At 54.7% G+C, this 25,170-nt stretch overlaps 1 protein-coding gene across 1 annotated transcript; it reads right to left on the minus strand.

Moving 5' to 3' along the window:
* Positions 1–349: 349 nt before the first annotated feature.
* On the minus strand, positions 350–24,120 carry EWSR1 (EWS RNA binding protein 1). Its single transcript, XM_039560861.1, is given in 20 exon segments — positions 350–716; positions 980–1,039; positions 1,041–1,251; positions 1,623–1,720; positions 2,026–2,203; positions 2,279–2,401; positions 2,502–2,631; positions 2,953–3,071; positions 3,698–3,730; positions 4,377–4,414; positions 7,145–7,325; positions 7,960–8,174; positions 8,834–9,001; positions 10,812–10,857; positions 10,860–10,997; positions 18,901–19,024; positions 20,267–20,320; positions 20,805–20,856; positions 21,072–21,108; positions 24,056–24,120. Coding segments are annotated over 20 exon segments (2,058 nt in total). The 5' UTR covers positions 24,069–24,120; the 3' UTR covers positions 350–676.
* Between the last annotated feature and the right edge of the window lie 1,050 nt (positions 24,121–25,170).

Raw genomic sequence — 25,170 nt, forward strand, 5'->3', positions numbered from 1 at the left:
GGGACACGGACACGGGGGGACGACATGGGCACGGCACGGAGACGGGAGGGACAAAAACACGGGAGGGGGACACGGAGGTGGTGGTGGGGGGGCGACACGGCCACGGGGGTGACACAGAGCGACACTCGGTGACACCCCCCACCCCGCCCGGGTGCGGCTGCCCGCTTCCATTGATCTGCCTCCTCCCCACCCCCCTTCCCCTGAACTCACCCCCGGCGGGGAAACTGAGGCACAGCGGCATCCACCGGGCAGCTCCATCCCGCCCCTCCATCCCATCCTACCCCGTCCCGGGCCCGGGGGCCGCGTCCCCCCGGCTCCCAGGGATGTTCTCAAGAAAGGCCAGCAATGGTGCGGTTACAAACAGCGGGAATTTTATTTAAAAAAACAACCGTCACAACCGTTCACAGCGTTACAGGCGGGGTGGGGGGGGGGGCGCGTTAAACAACCGGTTTTATTTTGGGGGACGGGGGGGGAAGGGGAAGAAAGAATTCATCACGCTACCGTTGAACTTGGTTTTAATGTTTCTCCACAAACAGTGAAAAATACTAAAGTACAGACAAGGAGGACTCATAATGTTGTGGCCAACATTATAAATATGGAATTATAAATTTAAAACATTTTTTTTTCTGGTTTAAAAAATAAATCTGGTAGTAAATGCGGCTCTGGGGGGGCGGCGTTAGTAGGGCCGGTCTCGGCGATCCTGGCGGTGTTCACCCCTGTGGGCCGAGGGTGGGGAACAAGCGTCAGCTGTGGGGTCCAGGAACCGTCCCCGGGCCGGGGAGGTTCCTTAACCCCCCCTCCCACTCCCCCTGACACCCATTTACCCACCCCCTCCACTTATCCCACCCCCCCACCCATTCACCCCCTTGCCCCTCCACCCACCTGTCCCACCCCACTCACCCTCTCCCCATCAGTGTCTCCCCTCCCCAGTGTCCCCTTATCCCCTCCCATCACTCCCTGCCCCGCCCTCCATCCATACTTGTCCATCTTTCCCGGCCCTCCGCGCCGTCCTCTGCCTCCTCCTCCCATCTGCTCCATGGGGTCCCGGGGGTCCCCCGGGTCCTCCTCCTCCTCCTCCTCTCCGGCCGCCTCCTCCGTAGCCGCCTCGGTCCATGCCCCGGCCACCTCGGAATCCCCCTCGGTCTCCGCCGCGGCCGCCTCGGAACATGCCGCCGGGCCCCCCTCGGTCCATGAGGCCCCCGCCGCGCCCGCCCCGCATCCCCCCGGGGCCGCCTCGGCCGCGGTCACCGCCTGCGGGAGGAGCAGAGACCCTCAGAGTGACCCCCAGGGAGCCCACCCCGCTCCGGTGATCCCTGCCCCACGATCCCAGCACATCCGGCTCTGGCAGCAGCAGGAGAAGGGCTGGGAGCTGCTGGGTACCCCGAGGGGATTCGGGGTTCGTTCAGGTTGGAGCAGGGCCCTGGGGAGTCGGGGCGCTGCTGCCAGCCCCCCACATCCAGGAAGGACAGGAGAAATGGTGCTCCCAGCCTCCATGTCCTGGCTCACGGAGGGATGAAGGCCTGGCAGCTCCTGGAGCTGGCCCAGCCAGTCCCCAAGGAGCCCGAGGCTGGGCCTGGGGTGTCCCGTTGGGAAGTGGGGCTGTGAGCCCCCCACAAACGTACCTGGAGGAGGGAAGGGGGGTGGGAGGAACCCCTCCGGTTTGGGCGCCTTGCACTGGTTGCACTCCGTTCTCCAGGCGAAGTTCTGGTTTCCACAGCCCCTGGGGACAAATTCCAGTCAGCCCAGCGTGGGACAGCATTCCAGCTGGGGTGACATTGGGAAGCACGAGCAGGAGAGCACGTGGAGAGGGGAGGGCCTGGGGCACAGCTCCCGCACTGGGGTGGGGGGCCGGCTGCCCCTTCCCCCACAGCCCCCAGGAGTGACCCCATCCCTCCCTGTGTGCCAGGTGCAAGGTGCTTCCTGGGAAGGCCCAGCAAGCCATTTTGGGAAAGGCCTCCTTGCCCTGGCCAGCTCCTGGGATGACAGGCCCTTGGCACAGGGCGGTGGGCAGCGGGGGGTACTCACGGGTTGGGGCACTGCCAGTCCCCGGCGCGGTGCTGGACGCTCCCTCCGGACGGGTTTCCCCGGGATCCCCGCGGTCCCCTCGAGGAGAAGCCACCCCTGTCTCCGCCTCTTCCCCCCATCCGGCCCATGGGGCCGCTGGGCCCGCTGGGGCCCCCCGGGCCACCGGGTCCCCCTGGACCTGTGGGAAGGAGCCCTGTCAGTGCTGGGAGCCACGGGAAGGATGGGAAGGAGCTCTGGGGGAGCTGCACGGTACCTCCACGGAGAGGGGGGGGCATTCCCCGCTGCTCCCGCGGGGGCATCCCGCCCCTCAGGCTGTTCATCGGGCCCTTCTTCCGTGCCAGGGTCACCTTCAGCTTGCTGCCCTGGAAATCCTTCCCTGGGAGGGACACAATGGCAGCAGCATCAGTGAATCACAGCCCTGCTTCCCACACCTGCAATTTTTGGAATTCCATCCCCAAACGTCCCCCAGCACTCACCATCAAACCATTCCACGGCTGTTTTGGCAGTGGACGGGTCATCGTAGGACACGGTGGCATCGCCCTTGGGCTTGCCCGTTTCCTTGTCGATGTAGAGGTTTATCATGGGCTGCCCCGTCCTCTTGTTCATCTAAGGGACAGTGGAACGTCACCAGGGCCCTGTGTCCCCACAGCCCAGCGGGGATTTACTGCTCTGCCTTCCAGCAGAGGCTCATTCCAGAGACCCCTGGACAGAAGAAAGGGGCCCCAGGCCTACCACAGGTAACAGCAACTGCCCAGACACCCCAAAAATGAAGGGACAGGCCCAAAACAGCCCTGCCAGGCCTCTCCTGGAGCCTGGACATGATGGGCCTGAAGGATGTGAGCAATGGGCAGGGAGCAGGAGGAGGAAGAGGAGGAGGTGGGTGACCCTTTTCCCCCTGTCAGCTGGGGGTCACTGGTGTCTCCTCACCTTGACAACACCACACTGTTTGAAGAAATCTGCCAGATCCTCCAGGGTCACATTGTCATTGAGTCCCTGCACATAGACTGCAGTGCTGTCCGAGTCCTCCTCCGGGTCCATGGGGGGGCCTAGGAGACAATTCCCGGGGTCAGTGCAGGCAGAGGAAGGGCAGGGATACCCCAGGGCCGAGTTCTTTCCATCCCGTCACGGCCTCCATGGCCGCAGCTTCGCTCTCTGGCAGTGACAGGAAACCCCAGGCCCAAGGGAGGTGACTGTGCCCGCTCATCTCCTGAGGGCCACGGCCAGACACACCCCACACCCACCCACGTGGGAAGGACCCCCAGGTTCTGTCAGGACACATCCCAGAGGAGAGATGAGGAAGACCTTCGTGCCCCCTGGGCTCCCACACAAGGACATCCTCCCCCCTTTTCCGACGCTGGAAGGCTGACGCAGAACTTCCAGACACGCCTGCGTGACAGGAAGGGACAAGCCACGGACGAGGCTCTGGGGGTGCTGCAGACTCCCTGGATAAGCTCCAGAGAAGCCCCCAACCCCCCTAATTCCTGCAGAGAAGGGTGGCTTTCCCAACCACGTGTGGTTTTCCACAGCCCAGCTGTTTGGGAACAAAGAAATGAAGGGAACAGCCAGAAAGCCTGGAAGCGGCAGTGAGGTGACGCTGCGGCGGCCGCAGCCCTCGGAACGAGGACGTGAGCGTCCATCTCACAACCTCGGGAGGGAGTTTGGTGGCAATTACCTAAATCCAGGTCGGGTCCTTCCTCCATGTGTCCTGCCAGGCGGGAGAGAAGCATAGGGAAGGGTGTTAGTGGGGGCCCTGCGGGCTGGAGAACCGACACACACAACACTAGCTATGACCTGCGCCGCACAAGCAGCAGCACTGCACCTTACTGGGCCATCAGGTGGCTCTTTTAGCACTTCTTCCAACCAAAAACCACTATTACACTGGTTTTAAGCATTTTTTTTCCAACCAATAACCACTAATACACTGATTGTTTAGCAGCTTTCAAACCGTTAACCACTATCACACTGATTTTTTTTTTTTTTAGCAGGTTTCAAACCGTTAATCACTAACGCTGATTTTTTAAAAGGTTTTACCAAGCCAATCAGTTTTTAAGTTCATTAATAAAAGTTACTTTATATATATATATATATATTAAAAAAAAAAGAAAAAAAAGATTTATTACATCCAAACCATTTCTTTTCCCCAAAATTACAGGAGTGGTTGCTCAAGTCTTCCACTGTGTCCGCATACCCCTGGGCATCGCCGGCAGTACCCATTACAGTCTGGTTGCATATTGTCATTTTTAAAACCACTTTAAATGAATAAAAAATTACACTTTGTGCTAAAAAAACTTGACTGCACATTTTTTGTTTTTTTTTTTAAACACTATCCATTGTAATGCTCAAAAACTTACCACCAGGCTTATTGAAGCCACCTCGCTCTCCAGCGCTGCTGGGGGGATAAACGAAGAAATGAAGGCCTTTCCCTTTACAAAGCCAGCACCGCTCTGAGCCTCTGCGGCTCACAGGGGAGAAGGGCACTGGCTAAACATCTCCAAACATCTCTCTGTCTCTCTCTCATCTCGGCACTAGGCCTTTCTTCAGGGCAGCTCGCTCAAATTTTCTTTACATATAAAGCAACCTTGGTGTGGTTTGAGGCACCGCTTTGCTGTCGGTGCCCTGGCGTTACTCGGGTATCATCAGTGCAATACTTGGCCGAGAAATGGGGGTTGTGTTTTGTAAATCAAAGTGGGCTTGGTTTGGGTTTTTTTTTTTTGGGGTTTTTTTTTTTTTCGTGTTCAAGAGTAATTTGGGGGTGTTTGAGTGGTCAACTCCCTCCCCTCGGTGTGTCCACCAAGGCGCACCCTCAGCCTGTGGCAGCGCCGGGCCCGCGGGTCCCTGACATTTAACAGTGTAAAAGGAGACAAACCACACGCGAGACCTACAACACAGTTCAGCTGACATCGCCCCTAAAACCCTCGAAATAAAGCCATACATTCAGGTCACTACTGAATTTAACAACTCTCTGGAGGGAGAACTTACAGAGTACGGCGGGGGCTCCAAGGCCTGGGGTGCAGCTTTGTGGACACACTCACTTTTGGGCAGGTGCCAATGCAAACAGGGCCGCAGCTTTCACCAAAAGCTTTGGCTGAAGCATTCACAGCTAAAACTGCTTTGGAGCGTGGTGGTTAAGTAGGAAAATGCCACCTTGAGAAAGGATTTGGGCTGTTTCTTGCTCTTTTTTTGGGTGAGCCAGCAAGCTGTTTGGAAGGAGCCGAGCGGAGGAGGGAGAGCACCGTGAATTTTTTCTAGCAAGTATTGCACCTCTAATACTGGGAAAAAAAAAAGTCAATACAGAATTTCGAGCTGTTGCATGCAGCTTTGCCTCCTCTCGTTAAAAGTACACACCATTTACGTAATGTCTCTCTTTTTAAACAGAAGATTTTTACACTTTTTTTTTCTTTTTTTTTTCTTTAACGTTACACAATTCTAAAGTAGTAGTATACCCTCCTCTGGTTTTATTACCAAACAACAAGTATGCAAGTTACCAAAGTTACAGAAGGATTCCGTTTATACAATCAATACATTGGGTTAAAAATATTCTATGTATATTTTTCCTCTCCATATGGACACCGTGTCTAGTCCCACTTTTCATTATGCTGCCGGCTGAGTACTGAGTACGGGTACTTTTTAAGTATTGAGGTGTTTACAAGGCTCTCACTTTGTAACCTGTAGCATATAAATGCGACAAAGCATGTTAAAAAGTTTTCCATTTTCATAAAAATATCAAATCATCGAGGCAATGAAAAAGGGCACGTTAATAACATCGAGCTCCTTACCTGCTGGAGACACTGAAATCCATCACCACAGCATGCTAAGGTGGGCCGAGTTCCCCTACCTGCCCTGGGTGTCCCCTGAAGCCACCTGTTCTATGGACAGCACAAACTCTACGTCCATAAGGCGGGGGGAGGACCCTTTGTAAGGGTCTGGCCAGGTGGGAAATCGCTCGGGAGGCAAATTTGAGCTGGGATTAAGGTGTGAGATCAGAGACAGGTGACAAACCTTTGGCAATGAGAAGCTCGGAAGGGGCTAGAAATTTGAAGATGTGATGATAGACATTTCAGGTGTCTACATCTACTTTAATCGTTAAGAGATCAATGCAGCACGGCTGAAATCTTTATGCAGATCCCTGGAACTCCGTTCCACCCGAGCCAATTGCAAGCTGGATGCATTCCCACACAAACCAGCCTTTTCCATGTCTTTCCTGGATTTCTCTGATAAAGATTTCATGCCACGTCAACGGGCTGCGACAGAGCTATGCAGAATGGGGCCACCCACTGCCAAACTGGGGTTGCCACCGGGCTGTGCCACGCCGGAAGAAGTGGCCTCTGGAGGGCAGCTGCCGTCACAGCCACCCTGCCAGCACCGGGGCGGGCACGGCGTGTCCCAGTGCCACACCTGGGGACACTCTGCATAGCTCTGAGCAACGGGGTGAGGGGATGGAACACACACAAAGCTGTCAATTCCCTCTCGGAGGAGCCTTTGGGATTAGTTCTCCTCCCTCGTCTCTATCAGAATGACCTCCACACACGGGGACACACCTGAAGGCACAGGTGGCACCAAACCAGCTTGCGCCATCAGGTGAAATGGCCAAACTGATTCGGAGCACCTGAATGCTCCGAGGGGGAGCAGGCCTGGGAGCCAAAGCACTTCCTTCTCTCTGTTCTCAGGGTCCTTCTCCACGTGCTCCAAGCATTCCAGGCTTTCCGAGCTCGCAGGCTCCGTGGGAGGAGGCTGACACAAGACTCCTGCCCTGCCAGAATCCCCGCTCCTGAGGCCCAGGGAGCACCCCCTGGAGCTGGTGGGAGGTTTGTGTGTGTTCCACCCAGAGTTACTGTTAAACCCCACAGAGGATTCCACCTCTGGGCGACCACGAAGGGAGCTGAAAGTGCCAGGGCCAGCATTACCCCCAGTTTCCCCCTCCCCGGGGGCCCAACCAGCTGCAGGACAAACCAACCATCCTGCTCCTATTTCCCTTAGGATAATGTTTCCATGGATGACAAGCAGAGATGTCCTCCATGGAAACACAGCTGGGAACGTCAACCTTTCAGTCCCTTCTTTAGCGTTTCAAATCCTATGGGTAAACCAGAATTAGAGAAAAGGAGAAAAGCTTTGCTCTTACCCCATTCCACCGCGTCCTCCTCCCCGCCCACCTCTGCTCATGCCTCCACGCTCATATCCCCCTCGTCCCCTGCCCCGGCTATCGGGGCCGCTCAGATTCCGGCTCTCTCCCGGGCCGGAGAAGCCTCCGGATTCCTGCCCGTACATGTTCATGCTGCTGGGATGGTCCTGGCGGAACGAGCCTGGGGAAGGGTGGCAACAGGTTAGGGAGAGGCAGCCCCTTCACCTGCCCTCAGCTGCAGCCATAACAGCAGCATCGGGGTTATTCAGTTTGGGGAAATCCCTCTGAGAGCAGCAATTCCAGCCGTGCCCCCAGCCAAGGCCACTGCTGACCCCTGTCCCCAAGTGCCACATCCACAGGGCTGTTAAATCCCTGCAGGGAAGGGGACTCCAGCACTGCCCTGGGCAGCTGTGCCACCCTGACCACCCTTTCCAGGAGGAATTTTCCCAATATCCACCCTGAGCCTCTCCTGGCCCAGCCTGAGGCCGTTCCCTCTCCTCCTGTCCCTGTTCCCTGCGAGCAGAGCCCGACCCCCGGCTGCCCCCTCCTGTCAGGGACTTGTGCAGAGCCACAAGGTCCCCCCTGAGCCTCCTTTGCTCCAGGCTGAGCCCCCTCAACTCCTCCCCACAAACATTTTGTGCCTCTGTGTTCCCACCCTCCCCTGAGGGGATCATCCCAACCTACCACGGCCTCCAGAGATGCCATTTCTCAGCAGGAAAGGCCAAACCCCAGCTCCAACCCTCCCTCCCTTCACCACAGCTCCGAGTTTTAGATCCAGACTAAGGCCAGGCCTCCTTCCCAGGGATCCCACTCACTCTGCTGGCCGTAGCTGCTGCTCTGCTGGCTGTACTGGCTGGGGGCCTGGCTGTAGGATCCCGTGGGAGGTGGGTAACTGGTGGGAGGTGGCTGCTGCCCGTAGCTGCTCTGCTGGCCATAACTGGTCTGTTGGCCATAGGAGCTCTGCTGCCCGTAGCTGCTCTGCTGGGAGTAAGTGCTCTGATCGTAACTGCTTGGCTGTGTAGAGGAATAGCTGGAAGAGAAAAGCGTTGGGAAAGGTGGGATGATGAGGCAATTCCCTGGCAGCGTGCGTGGAGTGGCTCATGCTGGAAGGCAATGCAATTAGAGGCTGTATTTAGTGCTGTAAATCACTTTAAAAGCTGAAGTCATCCCATGGAGGCCAGTCTGGAGGGCTGGGAAAGCAAAAACCACGTGGCCAACCCCAGTTTATTCACAGCTCTAGGAAAGGGCACCAGCGCCAGGGCGAAACTCAGTGGTAACGGAGGTAACAGGGCCTGGATAAAAGAAGTTCCCCTCATGCAGCTGAGGCTTTGAGAATTTCAAAGTGTACGTTTTAGAAGCCACATTAAAGATACCTGAGGGAAGGAGGGAGCTCCTGGCCAGCTGTATGTGAGAAGAGGCAGCAAAAGGTCCCTCTAGGAAAATTCTTAAAATTCTCAAGTCTCAAAATAAAATTAAAAAAAAAAAAAATCTAGAAAATGTCTTAAACCTGTTTGTCACGATTTTCCTTCTCAGGTGTGCATGCAGAGCCACTGCTACACTCAGCCACAGCCTCCCAAACCCCACCACCACAACTGCAAGGAGCACAGCTCCTCCTCCCAGGACGCCAAAGCTCCCTCTCCATAAAATCCCTCAGGAAAAGGCCCTAAGCTGAGCACTGCCAAGCCTTACCTGGTCGGAGGGTAGGAGGGAGGAGCGGTGACGGGCTGCATGGGGTAGCTGGCAGGCACCTGGGGGTAGCTGTAGTTGCTCTGCCCGTAGCCCAGGCTGGGCTGGCTGTAGCCTGTCGTGCTGGACTGGGGCTGGCTGGTCTCTGCTGGTTTGCTGCCATCCTGGGGTCTGGGCAGAAATATGGAACAACGTTGGTGCCCAGCCCCACACCTGGCAGCAGCGAAGGGCTCAGATCCCCCCAGGACTGAGGGTTGTGAGCTCTTTTTTGGGGTAGCATTAAAGCTGGCTTTGACTGGTGACAGCCACTGTGGCAGCAGCCAATAAATAGGTCATAAACACAGTTTTAGCCCTCCCTGCCTGGGTGTTTGCACACTCCAGGGGAGGCCCAGGCAGCGCCCTGAACAGGGAGCACGGAACACCACAGCTTCTGTTCACCCCAAAGCCACGGCGTTCAGACTCTGGCTGTGGGGCTGAGTGGAGGATGTGGAATGCCAGCAAGGCTGCTCCTGCAGAGCCCTGGGAAAGCAGGAGCTGAATCAGCCAGCAAGGCAGGCACTGAAATGGCCCATTGTTTGCTTCAGAATCCAGCTCACGCAGATATTGCCTCATATACGTTATCCCAATTATCCCACGGAAGAGAAAGGATGCTGAGCTCGGACTGCGTGACCTTTAAAGGTCCCCTCCAACCCAAACCACCCAATTGTGTATTTAGAATTAACTCTCAAGGCCTGAAAATTGAGAACCCTTTGCATGTGGTTCACATGTCCCCTTCTGTTTGTCCCAAAGTTTAAAGGCCGTGTGGATACAGCACTTGGGGACAGGGTTAGTGGTGGCCTCAATGATCTCAGAGGGCTTTTCCAACTCAGAGGATTCTTTGAGCCTTTACTTTCTAAGCGTTTCTCAGAGTGGAGCCAAAAGAGTGAAGCTGTTTTTGCTGTAGAAGCTGGGAAAAATTGTTCACAATGTCAGGATTCATCCTGCAAATTTACATCCCTTTAAAGTGTAACCTGTCAGAGCTGTGCCAGGCTCTGCCTTTCCTTCCCACAGTGCTTGCTACACACACCAGGAAACGAATAAATCAGCTTTTACTCGCTTCTAAGCAAGTTTCCATTATGTATTCTAAATTTTTCATATCCTCTGAGCAAACAATTCAACTCCACAGATGACAGGCAGTGCCCAGAGGGGTGAGATTTAAAGAGGAAATGTTTTGCAGCCTGTGCATCCACCCCAGCATCCTGCCTGACCCCGTGACTCGGCAGCAGGCAGGACTCGGTTCTCTGCTGTACCCTGAGAGGCTGATTTGGCTGCGTGGTGGCTCCGTCGGCCACAGGAACAGCGCTGACTCACCGGGCTGGAGCACAGCACAGCCCTCCCACGCTGCCCCCCCACACTGCTCCCCCGGCCCTGCAACGCCGCGGCAACAGGCAGGGAGGAGCTGCTGCCAGAGCCCAGGGAGCTGGGGGGAAGAGGAGGAGGAGAAAGAGGAGGAGAAGGAGCAGGAGGAAGAAGAGGAGGAGGAGGAGAAGGAAGAGAAGGGGAATGAGGAAGAGGAGGATGAGGAAGAAGAGGAGGAGCAAGAGGAAGAAGAGAAGGAGGAGAAGGGGAATGAGGAGGACAATGAGGAGGAGGAGGAGGAGGAAGAAGAAGAGAAGGAAGAGAAGTATGAGGAGGAGGATGAGGAGGGGGTGGAGGAGAAGGATGAGGACAAGGAGAAAGAAGAAGAAAAGAAGGAAAAGGAGAAGGAGGAATAGACAGGAGAAGAAGGATGAAGAAGAGCAGGAGGAGAAGGAGAAGGAGAAGGAAGAAGAGAAGGAGAAGGAAGAAGAGAAGGAGAAGGAAAAGGAGGAGGAGGAAGAACAAGAGGAGGAGAAGGAGGAAGAAAAGGAGGACGAGGAAGAACAAGAGAAGGAGGAGGAGAAGGAAGAGCAGGAGAAGGAGGAAAAGGAGGAGGATGATGAGGATGATGAGGAGGCAGTACCTGGCGGGAGCGGACGGGGCCGGCTGCTGCCCGTAGGCCGGGTATGCGGCTGGGTGCCGTATGCGGACGGGGCGGCGTACGAGGCCTGGCTGCTGGTGACCGTGGCCGTGTTGGTGTCGTAGGCGGCGGTGCCGTAGCCCTGCACGGGCTGGCTGTAGGCGGGGGGGGCAGTCGGGGCGCTGTAACCTGCAACAACCACAGCTCACACAGCTCAGCTCACACAGCTCACACAGCTCAGCTCACACAGCTCACACAGCTCAGCTCACACAGCTCACACAGCACAGCTCACACAGCTCAGCTCACACAGCTCAGCTCACACAGCTCACACAGCACAGCTCACACAGCACAGCTCACACAGCACAGCTCACACAGCTCAGCTCACACAGCTCAGCTCACACAGCTCACACAGCACAGCTCACACAGCACAGCTCACACAGCTCAGCTCACACAGCTCAGCTCACACAGCTCACACAGCTCAGCTCACACAGCTCAGCTCACACAGCTCACACAGCACAGCTCACACAGCTCAGCTCACACAGCTCAGCTCACACAGCTCACACAGCTCAGCTCACACAGCTCAGCTCACACAGCTCAGCTCACACAGCTCACACAGCACAGCTCACACAGCTCAGCTCACACAGCTCAGCTCACACAGCTCACACAGCTCAGCTCACACAGCACAGCTCACACAGCACAGCTCACACAGCTCAGCTCACACAGCACAGCTCACACAGCTCAGCTCACACAGCTCACACAGCTCAGCTCACACAGCACAGCTCACACAGCACAGCTCACACAGCTCAGCTCACACAGCACAGCTCACACAGCTCAGCTCACACAGCTCAGCTCACACAGCTCACACAGCTCACACAGCTCAGCTCACACAGCTCAGCTCACACAGCTCAGCTCACACAGCTCACACAGCTCACACAGCTCACACAGCTCACACAGCTCACACAGCACAGCTCACACAGCTCAGCTCACACAGCTCACACAGCTCACACAGCTCAGCTCACACAGCTCAGCTCACACAGCTCACACAGCTCAGCTCACACAGCTCAGCTCACACAGCTCAGCTCACACAGCTCACACAGCTCAGCTCACACAGCTCAGCTCACACAGCTCACACAGCTCAGCTCACACAGCTCAGCTCACACAGCTCAGCTCACACAGCTCAGCTCACACAGCTCACACAGCTCAGCTCACACAGCTCAGCTCACACAGCTCAGCTCACACAGCTCACACAGCTCACACAGCTCACACAGCTCAGCTCACACAGCACAGCTCACACAGCTCAGCTCACACAGCTCAGCTCACACAGCTCACACAGCACAGCTCACACAGCACAGCTCACACAGCACAGCTCACACAGCTCACACAGCACAGCTCACACAGCACAGCTCACACAGCTCACACAGCTCACACAGCTCAGCTCACACAGCACAGCTCACACAGCTCACACAGCACAGCTCACACAGCTCAGCTCACACAGCTCACACAGCTCAGCTCACACAGCTCACACAGCTCAGCTCACACAGCTCACACAGCTCACACAGCACAGCTCACACAGCTCAGCTCACACAGCTCACACAGCTCACACAGCTCACACAGCTCAGCTCACACAGCTCACACAGCTCACACAGCACAGCTCACACAGCTCAGCTCACACAGCTCACACAGCTCACACAGCTCACACAGCTCACACAGCACAGCTCACACAGCTCAGCTCACACAGCTCAGCTCACACAGCTCACACAGCACAGCTCACACAGCTCACACAGCTCACACAGCTCAGCTCACACAGCTCACACAGCTCACACAGCACAGCTCACACAGCTCACACAGCACAGCTCACACAGCTCACACAGCACAGCTCACACAGCTCACACAGCTCACACAGCTCACACAGCACAGCTCACACAGCTCACACAGCTCAGCTCACACAGCACAGCTCACACAGCTCACACAGCTCAGCTCACACAGCTCAGCTCACACAGCACAGCTCACACAGCACAGCTCACACAGCACAGCTCACACAGCTCAGCTCACACAGCTCACACAGCTCACACAGCTCAGCTCACACAGCTCAGCTCACACAGCACAGCTCACACAGCTCAGCTCACACAGCACAGCTCACACAGCTCAGCTCACACAGCTCACACAGCTCACACAGCTCACACAGCACAGCTCACACAGCACAGCTCACACAGCACAGCTCACACAGCACAGCTCACACAGCTCACACAGCACAGCTCACACAGCTCAGCTCACACAGCTCACACAGCTCAGCTCACACAGCACAGCTCACACAGCTCAGCTCACACAGCACAGCTCACACAGCTCACACAGCACAGCTCACACAGCTCAGCTCACACAGCTCACACAGCACAGCTCACACAGCTCAGCTCACACAGCTCACACAGCACAGCTCACACAGCACAGCTCACACAGCTCACACAGCTCAGCTCACACAGCACAGCTCACACAGCTCAGCTCACACAGCTCACACAGCTCACACAGCACAGCTCACACAGCTCAGCTCACACAGCTCACACAGCTCACACAGCTCACACAGCACAGCTCACACAGCTCACACAGCTCAGCTCACACAGCTCACACAGCTCAGCTCACACAGCACAGCTCACACAGCTCAGCTCACACAGCTCAGCTCACACAGCACAGCTCACACAGCTCAGCTCACACAGCTCAGCTCACACAGCTCAGCTCACACAGCTCAGCTCACACAGCTGCGCCGGGAACCACGGAATTCCTGCATGGGCTGGGCTGGGAGGGAGTTTGAGGCTCATCTCACTCCATCCCCCTGCCATGGGACACCTTCCACTTATTGCTGGGTGCTCCAAGCCCTGTCCAACCTGGCCTTGGATGCTTCCAGGGATGGGGCAGCCACAGCTTCTTTGTGTTACCTCCCTCACCTCAGCTTCCCAATATCCCATCCAACCCTGCTCTCTGTCCACATGAAGCCATTCCCCCTTATCCTGTCCCTCCAGTCCCAAGTCCCTCTCCAGCTTTCCCAAATACCTCAGACTCTGGCCCTTGTGCTGCAGGTCCCCCAGACCCAGGGCACAGACACAGGTTTACCACCTCAGACAACCCAAAAATCATCCATTACCCCACGCTGCCCCTTTGCCTTCCTCACAGAACCCCCCCACCTTGGGAAACCTCAGCCTCCAGCCCCTCAGCATCCCCAAATCCCACTCCCAGGAGCTTTCTGGAAGCCACCCCTGGAGCAGCACCCAGGATTGTTTACAGCAACCAGAGCTCAGGCAGGGTAAGCTGAGACATGGAGCATCTCCTCAACAAAGGCAGGGTAACAAACCCCCCCCCTTGAGCTCCAAAGTAAAAGAAATCCAACTGATTTAGCAAGTACAGTCCCATCCTTTTAGCTTTTCTGAAAAATAAAGGCACAAAACCTGACCTGGGAAATCTTTCAGAGGCATTTCTGAAGGCTTATTTTAAATCAGTAAAGCTGGAAACAAAAGAAAAGCACTTTCCATTTGCTTTCACATGAGAAAAAGGTCAAGAGAGACACATCAGGCAGTTCCTGATGTCTTATGTACCTTCCCTTTTCTCAGAATTTCAGTTTGGTTTAGGGCAAAAGCCGAGAGCTCCCAGACTTCCTTTTGACCAGTTTTACAATATCCAACATCCCAAACCAGCTCCTGTATAATTCAGTGGCCACTTGCCTTGTCACAAAGGTGAGCTGGCATTAACACAGCGCGTTTTTGCTCCTAACATCCTTCCCAGCAAGCTTTCAAATTAAGAATATGAGACTTAAGATGGAAAACTAGCAATAAAAACGTTGTTAAATCTGACCCCAAAAAAATGAGCAAAAAGAGCTCACGGCTCATGGCTGGGATCAGTGAGGGCAACAGCTTCTCCATCACTTCTGATTTTCAATAAACACGGGAGCCTTGTGACACACTTTTCCTTTAGGCAAACTGGGCTGCAGCATTTTATTCCAATTCCCTCATTTGCAAGGCAAACACCACTTGCAGCAGCAGAAGGCGGCGTGCCCTCATGGGGCACCGCGCCGCTGCCAGGAGGCACCTCCCAGTCCTGCCACCCTGCCAGGGCCCTTCCCAGCGGGCAGGAAAGAGCAACAGGACGAGGGGAGGAAGTTTGCACAGCAAATTAATTAAAAAAAACCAAAAAAACCCCAATGCAAAGTTCAGCTTTTTGGTGAAAAAGGATCCTGATGAAGACACAAGGCCAGCCTGGATACTCTGCCCACTCCTGCCTCTTCCTACCCCTGGCACCCAACCCATCCCCATCCCAGGGCTGCCAACCTGGGAATGTAAACTGGACTCCCACTGGGGAATAACTTGTAGGAATCAGTAGAAAATCAGTTTTCATGGTCATTATTCCTGTTTGCTGCTCTCTGTTGCTGAGAAGGTGAAGGGGATCGTGCCCAACGGGAGGATTTCTAAAGCCTTGGGCAAATTTGAGCAGCCCAAACACTTCAATATGAGGCAAGACAGCAATTCCACAGGGAGCACTGATCCCAGGAGTTAAATAAACCCTTATTTTAACTGGCCAGAGCCTGACCACACACTAAAACAGGCTAAGTACAGCCTGCAGCCCCTGTGCTGCAGCCACAGCCCTGCCCTGGGCTGTTCCCGTTGGATTTGGAGCCCCAGGATGCTCCTCCCACAGCTGGGCCCCCTTTCCCAGTGCTGTCACTGGGAGCAAAAAGCTTTGCTAACACCTGGCTCTGCACAGGCAGCAGGATAAAAAGGGAGGAGGGGGAAAAAAAAAAAAGAGGTGGAATTTTAAAGCTTCAGCTCTAGATGGAGCATTTCACTCGTGGAAGAGTGTGCTCAGCAGGAGGGGTTTGTCCCAAAGGAAAGGCAGTGATTTACCACCCCACTGGTCTAAATTACAAATCAAGGCCAGTTTAGACACTCTGGGAACCCTCAAGGGCTGTGGTTTTGAGGGTGGCATTTCTATTTCATCACTGCTCTCTCATCCCCTCCCAGCTAGGAAGATAAAAGTCGACTCAGCAGAAGAGCTGCTGAAAGAAAAAAGTAACAGGAGAAATAATAACCTGCTTAAAGTGTCTAAATTCCCCTCAAAGGATCCAAACCAACCCCTTACTGAAGTCTGGGGATTCTCCAGGTGGAAGGGAAGCATGTGGGATTTGATCCTCAGAGAATATCAACTGGAAAAGGTTGGATTCAGAGAGGTTTCTTCCTTCCAAAGAGATTTCTTCTGGAAGAGAGCTGACTCCTGCTTGGCTTGTGTATATCCCAGCAGTGAGGGGCTGGAGAAGGGATGCAGAGTTCACTCTCTTTCCAGCCTATTTTGGGATATTTGGGGGTCATTATGGCAGCTGTGAGCGTGTTCATTAATTCCAAATCCATTAGAAATGTCGATATTCATACCCCAAACTTCCCAGGCAAAGGGAAGCAGGGGCTGGCTGGCTTTGGAGAGCAATTCCCACTTCCAAGAGATCCACACCTGGCCACTGAAATGCTCTTTATTTACTCCTGTAATTCCTGCTAATACCCTGCAATGATTAACGAGCCACAGGTCTGAGGGTGCCCAGTGATCCCTAACCTGAGGGAGCTGCTCCCAAACCCTTTTTTCTCTGGAACAAAGTTGACTGGGTGGCTCCAAGACACCTCTTCCTACAGCTCCAGGGAGGGAAGGAGGGTGGTAACTCCACCCTGGGGTGTCCAGGAGTCAGGCCAAGGTGGGATAAGAAGGGCTGGGAAGGACAGATCCATCCCTGCCATTCCCACCCATCCACACAGACCTCGGATTTCCTTGACCTCAACAACACCTCACCCAACCCCCAGGCTGTTCAGGCAAAAAAAAAAAAAAAAAAAAAAAGGGCATTTTGCTTTAAGGAATTGCAGCACAAAAAGGTGATTCTTGGGAAAGCAGGATTGGGATTCAACTGTAAGAACCTCACGTCTCTCAGGGCATGACAATGTCTGGCCCTGGGGTTTATTGAGCGTGAAAGGCAGGGAGAGAGGGAGGGAGAGAGGGAGGGAGAGAGGGAGGGAGAGAGGGAGGGAGAGGCTGCAGTCTCCTTTCCACAGCTCTGGCTCCTCAAGGAGAGGCAGGTGGAGGAAGGATAAATCCAACCTGGCTCTGTGCCTGGAGCTGCCACAGCCTCGCTCCGTGCTCCAAGGGCTGACAGGATCTTTTGCTTGACCACTTCCTGAGTTGGTGGTTTTTTTATGGATGAAAAGAAAATGAAGCGCTTTTTTTGCCGACCAAAAAAAAAAAAAAACCCAAACCAAAAAAAGCAGCTGTGCAGAAAAAATAATGCCTGATATTATTATTATTATTATTATTCCTCCAGCAAATCTCCTCTTAAGGGAGAAGGAAAAACATGAACAGAGCAGTTTCCTGTGATCCCTGCAGGACTGGAGTCCGCAGGGGTCACAGGGACATAAATATTTCTAAGAAAGGAATTTTGGAAGTTCACAAATCCTTTTTTGCTGCCAGCTTTTGTGTAGGTAGTTTTAAATGAAAGGAAAAAGCCCTGTAGATAACCCCCAGTGACACTGGCTAATGGAGACGGATCTCACATGCAGGAATTTTCCTGAGCCATGGAAAGATGGTAAATATTTTAATTTTGGTGAATATTTCCTCTCCAGCTCTTCCCTGTGAAGAATTCCTCAATGGCTTCTCTAGCCAGATATCCCACTGCCTGTCTGTCTGTCCTGGTATTCCCTTGCTTTGGGAAGTGTTTAATCCCATCTAGGAAATGTTTATAATGTGTCTCTTAGGAATGTGCAGGACACGGCACCCAAGGAATCACTGGGAGGAAAATCTGCTTTCAAAACCTCCTGAATATTCAACCCAAACATACATTAAATAAACATGAATATACATGAATTAAACATTGTCTCAATAGTTTCAAACATTAAGACACTTGTCTGGAGGAAATTCCAGCTCCAAGAACACGCTGGGAGAGTTTATAGAGCATTAATGAACAAGTATCTGCTCTGGAAATCCAAAGCCACCACGGGGCGTGCAAAGGTGGAGGGCAGGATGCTGTTTATCCTTTAGGAAATGGGGGGATAATGGGGTTGGAATCACTTAAAAGGTCTTGGAGGTCAGGATTTTACCCATGAAGATGGCAAAGAGCACTGCAGCCTTGCAAATCCCTGCTGTCACTGCCTGCGTGAGCTCTGACACTCGAGGGTTCTGCCACTAAAACCAAGTGACACCTCAAGGGTTCCCACCTAAGGGGACCTCAAGTTCTGACAGGATGAGATGGCATTTTCCATGCAAGAAGGAGCAGCATTGTCCAACCTGGACTGGTCCCTTCCACTGTGGGAAGCACAAGATGAGGAAGAGAAGGTGCAGGATCAGAACAGGCACATGTCACTGCCAGTGACAGGACTGTCAGGGAAGGGAAGGGCTGAGGAGCAGCCAGGGACTGTTGCCTTTGCTCTGAGCACAGCACATCCTGCTCGGTCCCACAGCACCCAAACCCTGCCCTGAAAATTCAGCAGTGCATTTATTCCTGCTTATACATGGCTGCCCAAGCCCTGGAAGTGTCCAAGGCCAGGTTGGACGGGGCTTGGAGCAGCCTGGGATAGTGGAAGGGGGGGAATGGGATGAGCTTTAAGGTGTCTCCTAGCCAAAACCATTCCATGAAGGACGTGGAGCTGCTGGAGTCAGTCCAGAGGAGGCCATGGAGGGCTGGAGCCCCTCTGCTCTGGAGCCAGGCTGGGAGAGCTGGGGGTGCTCACCTGGAGAGGAGAAGGCTCCAGGGAGAGCTCAGAGCCCCTTCCAGGGCCTAAAGGGGCTCCAGGAGAGCTGGAGAGGGACTGGGGACAAGGCATGGAGGGACAGGACACAGGGAATGGCTTCCCAGTGCCAGAGGGCAGGGCTGGATGGGATCTTGGGAAGGAATCCTTCCCTATCACACAGGTTACCCAGAGCCGCAGCTGCCGCATCCCTGGAGGTGTCCGGGGCTGCCCAGGGTTTGGAGCAACCCGTGGAAGGTGCCCTGCCCATGGCAAGGATTGTCCTAGATGATAGAAAGGCCTTTTCCCAGCCCAAGGGGGGTCTCCAGGCTGAGCCCAGCCCAGCAGGCCCCTCTCACCTGTCGGGGGCTGCCCGTAGGACGTGGCGTAGGCCGTCTGCCCGTACGTCGCCGTGGTCTGGGGCTGTGTGTAGCTGACGTCGGTGGGCTGCCCGTAGGTCCCGTAGCTCTGCTGCCCGTAGGTCTGCTCCAAAAGGACACAGATTCAATCCATGAGCACAAGTGACCCTCAGGAATTGCAGTTGCTCAGCACTCTCAAAGCCAAGGCTGCTGTGAAAGTTTAGGTGCTGCGGGAAATTCCGGGTCAGCTCTGCAAGGAGGTTATGGAGTGGTTTTTCCCTGCCAAGACTGAAGAAACAGGCTCTTGACATTGTCACCACACACCTCTGCTCTGTGGAAAGCAAACAGGAAAGCTCCCAGCTCCTCACAATTACCACCAGCACTCACAGGCACCATCCCAGGGTTAACCTGAAATACGGGAATGGGAGCGCTCTGAGGGCGGAACTGCACGAAGCAAAAGTCACTTCAGTGTAAAACTGCTTTGGTGTTGGCTAAAAGAAACCTGCTGAAGGTTTCAATTAAATTATTTGGAGTATTTTTCATGCCCATCAGCCATTAATTTGAAAAATGGGAGTTGGTGTAGGCATGGAAGGATGGGATCCACAGGAACACCCGAAGTATCCCAGCGGTGCTACTCCCATCCCGGTGCCTGTGCATTGAGTCAGGGATCAGCTCTCACCTCACCCATTCCCTGATTTTGCTCTCAAATCCAGCTTGAAAATCACTGAGGAAAGGAGAGAAGCAGCTGTGCCCAGCAGTGTCACCAGCTGCCCAAGCCATGCCCTGCCAGCTCATGCTCCAGGCACCAGCAAGCTCCCAACAGCTCCTGGCTTAGGATAAAACTCTGGATGCAGCTCGAGGAGTGCCATGGAAACAGCCTTAATTTCCAGGGATTCAGACTTCTGGGGAACCTGGAGCTGAAATCTCTTGGGATATTCAGCCTTCCTGAACTCAGGGCACAGGTCTGAACCAGGAGCAGGAAAGCCTTGACCACGTGAACACATCCCTGTCCCTGGAATTTCCCTACACCAAGAGGCAGGGAATGCTGCAAACTCCCCATGGACACGTGCCTAGAGCTGAGTTTAGCTGGTTAGGGGTTTAATTAGCTGGTTAGGTGTTTAATTAGCTGGTTAGGTGTTTAATTAGCTGGTTTTAGTTGTTGAGGCCTCCTGTTCCTAGCCTTGCCATCCTGCTCCCACCTTCCACCTCACCTACAACTGGGAGCAGCTCTTCCAGTTGTTGTCTCCAAGAGCTTAATTTAAAATAAAAGTCACCATCACCTTCCTTTCAGCCCACACTGAGCCTGCCTTCCTCCTCTTGGGAAGGAAAATTAAGCCTACAGCACTTTTTGAGGACAGGAATTTACCTTTGGAAACATACTTGGAGTTTGCAGACAAATGTGGTTGTAGTAACTTGGATTCTAAAGGTTAAAAATAAGCATTAAGTTAATCTCTTAAAGATCATCATTATTTTGCAGTCCAGCCAACTGAGAGTATGAACAGTTATAGCAATCAAAACTCCAGGAAAAAGAAATGTATTCCCTCCTCCTCCTTTGTCCAATTCTGCCATCTCCCAAAAGGCAATTTCACCCTTTTTTCCCCAGTTTTTTTCTCTCCTACACCTCTGATTACAACACCCACCTACGTGGTGGTGTCAAGCATACACCAAGAATTTGGCTTTTCTGGGATCAGCATTGAATAAATTAACCAAAAAAAAAATATAAAGGGGGGGGGATTGTTGAGGTTATTTCCACTTTTAAAAAAGCACTTTGGGCTGGGGGGAGAAACTCCAAGACAACTTTAAACCACGGATTTCGACACTGCCGCTCGGAGTTTCTCACGGCTGCGTGTTTTCCTGGAAAACAGGTGATTGAGCAGGAATTCCACCCCCTTCCCGTGTTTTACCTGGGTGGTCTGTGCATATCCTTGGGCTGGCTGAGGTGCATAGGCGCTGTAGCTGTGGAATGAATGTGAAGACATTTATAATCTTGCCCCAAATCTGCATCACGAGACAAAATTTCCCCCGCAGCCCGACGGTTTCTGCTGAAGTTCTACGGGAATGCAAAGCTCCAGGAAAACCCTCAGGATTTCCAAGTGTACCTGAGTTAAGCCCAAACCATAATTATGATATCCTTTTATTACACCTTTTTAAAACAAGGTTAAGCTACTTACCCCTGCTGAGCTGCAGCTTGGCTATAGGTACTGTAATCTAAAAGAAAAGGAGAAGAAAAGGAATAAAAACCTTGATAAAGGCTTAACAAAATGAAAAAAAAAAATCCAAGAGCACAGCAGCTGGAATTTCCTCCTGCAGCTCGCTATAAACCACTGGAATTCCAGTTTCCCAAGGGTGGAAGGTAAATGCACATTTTCAGCCCCTTTTTTTTGAGGGGAACAAAACCTCTCTTCCCCTCATTGTTCCTGCCGCTTGCAGCAGCGACTTTGATCTCAAATGACCCCGCTTCAATTTAAGCGCCACCTTGGATGGATCCCAGGGGGCTGGCAGGGGGGGATTTGGGTTGGAACAAAGGAAAACCAGGGATTTGAGCCTTACAACCCCCCCCACGCTGCTTTGAAAGGTTTCACCACCTTCACTCTTTCCCTTTCAAGGACACAAATCAATGGCTGGAAAGCCACTTGTCCCCTGGAAGGGTTGGAGCTGGGAAGCTGGGAGCGATTCCCTCCCCAAATCCTCAATCCATGTCAGCACACTGATTGGGAGGAGAACCAAAACCCTGAAAATCCAAGCAGCAAAGCCTGTGCTGAAGTGATTTGCTGGCGGGGATGGAAAATGAATCCACATGGCAATTAGGAGGCTGAATTTGAAACGACTGCAGCTCCCAGTTCCCTCAGAGGCACCAACAGCTCCAGTTCCCATCCCAGCGTCTGGATGAATTCATCATTCCCACCAGACGTGGCCAGAAATCTCCCAGGACCACAGAAGTCCTGAGATCAGGAATGAGCCCAGAACTTCCTGGTCGAGGCTCAGCACCTGAGCCGGAGGCAGGAGCTGGATCAGTGGAGCTGTTCCCAGACAGTGTGGGAAGCGGGAAGAGCTTCCAGTGCTCCCATCACCCTCACACCTCGGTCAGAAATCCAAGTTTATCCCAGAATCATGGAATATCCTGAGGTGGGAGAGGCCCACACGGATCAAGTTCAACTCCTGTGCTGGAGAATTTGAGGAAGCAACTAACCAGCTTTAATGCCATTATCCCACTATTCCCAAGGCGACGGAGCCCCAGGAATCACTTGGAAAACACAGCTTCCATCCACCACAACCCCCTGCTCCTCAGCCTGTGGATCCATCCTGACTAAACCCTTCCTCCCTGCCCTCCAGGTGTGCTCCCAGCTTTTCCTCCTGCTCCCTGTGCTGCTGCTGGAGCGGAGCCCCCGGATTCGTGATCCCAACAGCAATTCCTGGGAGTTCTCAACCCCTTTGACCTTGCCCAGAACACCTCACACAGAGAAAGAAGACACTTGGAGTTCTCCAAAGGCTTCCCTGCTGCTGGGACACAGGGCACAAGTTGTTAAAACTCCTCTGGCATCATTCCCACTTCCCTCACAGGTTGGCACGTGGAATATTGGAACATTTTCCTTGTTCAGTTCAGGGTTCTGTTTTTTTTTTAATTCGCTTTACACGTGGTTCTGCTAAATCCTGAGTGTTAATTAATGCCCGACCCCCCTCATCCCACTCCACTCATTTCCCTGCTCTCCCTCCAGCCACCAAAACCTCATTTAATTCTCCATTTTCAGCCCCTTTTTGGCCTCGAGCTCCACACAGAGGCATCAATTAACCCCTCTCCTCACGGCCCTCCCCCAGTCCCACCTAAACCCAACATTTCCCCCTCTGTAGGATTTAATTCCAGGTGTGGAATTTGCCGTTTGCCTGTGGTGATGCCTCCCTTTTAATTTGCTCGGATTTAGACGAACGTAGAACATTAATAAAAAATAATATTATGGTTCATTTAGTTAAACCCATCTCCCGGCTTTTATTTCCAGGGGGAAATTAATCTTCATCCTTTTATTTCATGAGGCTCAGGAGCACACCACAGGCTGAAAATAGCACCTCCCAGGAGGAACAATTCCATGAATTAAGGGAAAACACAGCTGTGGTTTTAACCCCCATTTTGACAATTCCGTTGGCAGATGTTCCTTCACTGACTTTTCTTTTTCAAGCTCTCCAAGGTGCTACTGGTGATATTCCCTCACACTCCATGGCCTGGGACATTTTCCTTCCTGGAAAGAAGGAAAATCCCCCTTCTTTAAGGAAAATCAGATATTGGGCAGCTGGCCTTTAAAAGTGATGTTGCTACAGTTGCGGAGTCTCTGTTTCCAACTATTTGTATCCAGCTGGAGACCTCGTGGAAAAACATTTAATTCCAAGAAATTTGGAGCCACGGAGAGGATGGAACACCTTACTTCCCTGCGGGGAAAAGCTGGGAGAGAAGGATCCAAATAGACCTCAGAGCCCCTTCCAGTGGCTTAAAGGGGCTCCAGGAGAGCTGGAGAGGGACTTGGGACAAGGCATGGAGGGACAGGACACAGGGAATGGCTTCCCAGTGCCAGAGGGCAGGGCTGGATGGGATCTTGGGAAGGAATTCCTGGCCGTGAGGTGCTGGAATGAATCTCCCAGAGGATGCTCCATCCCTGGCAGTATCCAAGGCCAGGCTGGACGGGGCTTGGAGCAATCTGGGATACTGGAAGATGTCCCTGCCTATAGGAAAAGCCTTAAGGTCCCCTTCCCCCCGAACATTCCATAATCCCATATTTGCACCAAAAGCCGCCCTGCGGAGCCCCGGCAGGCCCGAAGGCGCGGAGGAAGCCCTGGCTCGGTGCTTCGCTCCTGGGAGCGCGGAGCTCCGGGCATCCCGCGGGGCCGCAGCACCGAGGGGCCGCAACTGAACCAACAGACACTGAGGGGAAACACCCGCGGCCCCGGCGAGGCCCCGGCGAGGCCCCGGCGGGCGGCGCGGGGGGACACGGGCGGGACGGGCCCTGCACGGCCCGACCCCGGCGGCCCCCGGGCCCGGCGCCACGGGCCGGCGGCGCGGCCTCAGCGCCCCTCCGGCCACCCCGTGCCGGGGGCGGCGGCGCTGCCGGGGGGGTCCCGTCCCGTCTCGCCCCCCGCCCCGGGCCCGGCCCGCCCCGGCCCCGCTCACCCGTCGACGCCATTTTCTCGCCTTCCTCCTCCGCGCTGCCCGCCCGGCCCCGCCCCGCGCCGCGCATGCGCCGCCCGGCCCCGCCGCGCGGACCACCCTGCGGCCGGGGGGAGATCACCGGGAGAACGAGCCCCGGGGGCTCGGCCCGCCCCGCTCCGCCGCCCGCCCGCCGGTTTTACCGTCCGCGGAGAACCGGGACGGCCCCGCGGGCAGCGCCCGCCGCTCCGGAGCGCGGTTCTGCCGCCTCTCTGGGCGCTTCCCCCCGCCGGGCGGTGGGATGGTACAGCCCGCGGCCGTTAGGGACCGTCGCGCAAGAGGCGCTCGGGCCGCGAGGCGGAGCGGGGGGCGCGGCGGGGGCGTGACGTCACGGCCGGAGTAGTGATGTCATCGCCGGCGTAACGGGCGGGCGCGGGGCCGCTGTGACGTCACACACCCTGCCCGGCGGCACGCGCTGTGCCCCGGGTGCCGCGCGGTCGCCTGACGGCATGTCCTTGGTGCGTGACGTCATCCAGGCGTCACCTGCTGACAGGTGCCGCCGTGGGCTGTGCGTGACATCACCAGGTGCCACAGGTCACGTGGCACCGCGGGTGCTGGCTGGGGTCCCGCGCTGTGCCCGGCAGGACGCGCTGCCCACGTGGTGAGCATGGCAGAGTGACGTCACTTGTGGCGTCGCTGCGTGACGTCATCCCGCCACGCTGCCGGTGGCGTGTCCCACGAGGACACGGGACGGGGTGCAGGTACAGCGTGTCCTGCGGGGCTGCGGGGGTGTCCCGGGGGTGCTGTGACGTGGGTGGGTGTCCCAGGAGTGACATTGTATGGATGGGTGCCACATGGGGGGGTGGGTGTCCCGTGGCACAGCCACGTGGCCCCTGGGTGCCCCTGAATGTCATCCCACCCCATCCCATCCCCACCCATCCCCATCCCCATCCCCACCCCATCCCCATCCCCATCCCCATCCCCATCCCATCCCCATCCCCATCCCCATCCCATCCCCATCCCAACCCATCCCATCCCATCCCATCCCATCCCATCCCCACCCCATCCCATCCCATCCCATCCCATCCCATCCCATCCCATCCCATCCCATCCCCATCCCACCCCATCCCATCCCCATC

This window comes from Corvus cornix, chromosome 15 (genome assembly GCF_000738735.6).
Source record: "Corvus cornix cornix isolate S_Up_H32 chromosome 15, ASM73873v5, whole genome shotgun sequence".
In the NCBI taxonomy this organism is placed as follows: domain Eukaryota; kingdom Metazoa; phylum Chordata; class Aves; order Passeriformes; family Corvidae; genus Corvus; species Corvus cornix.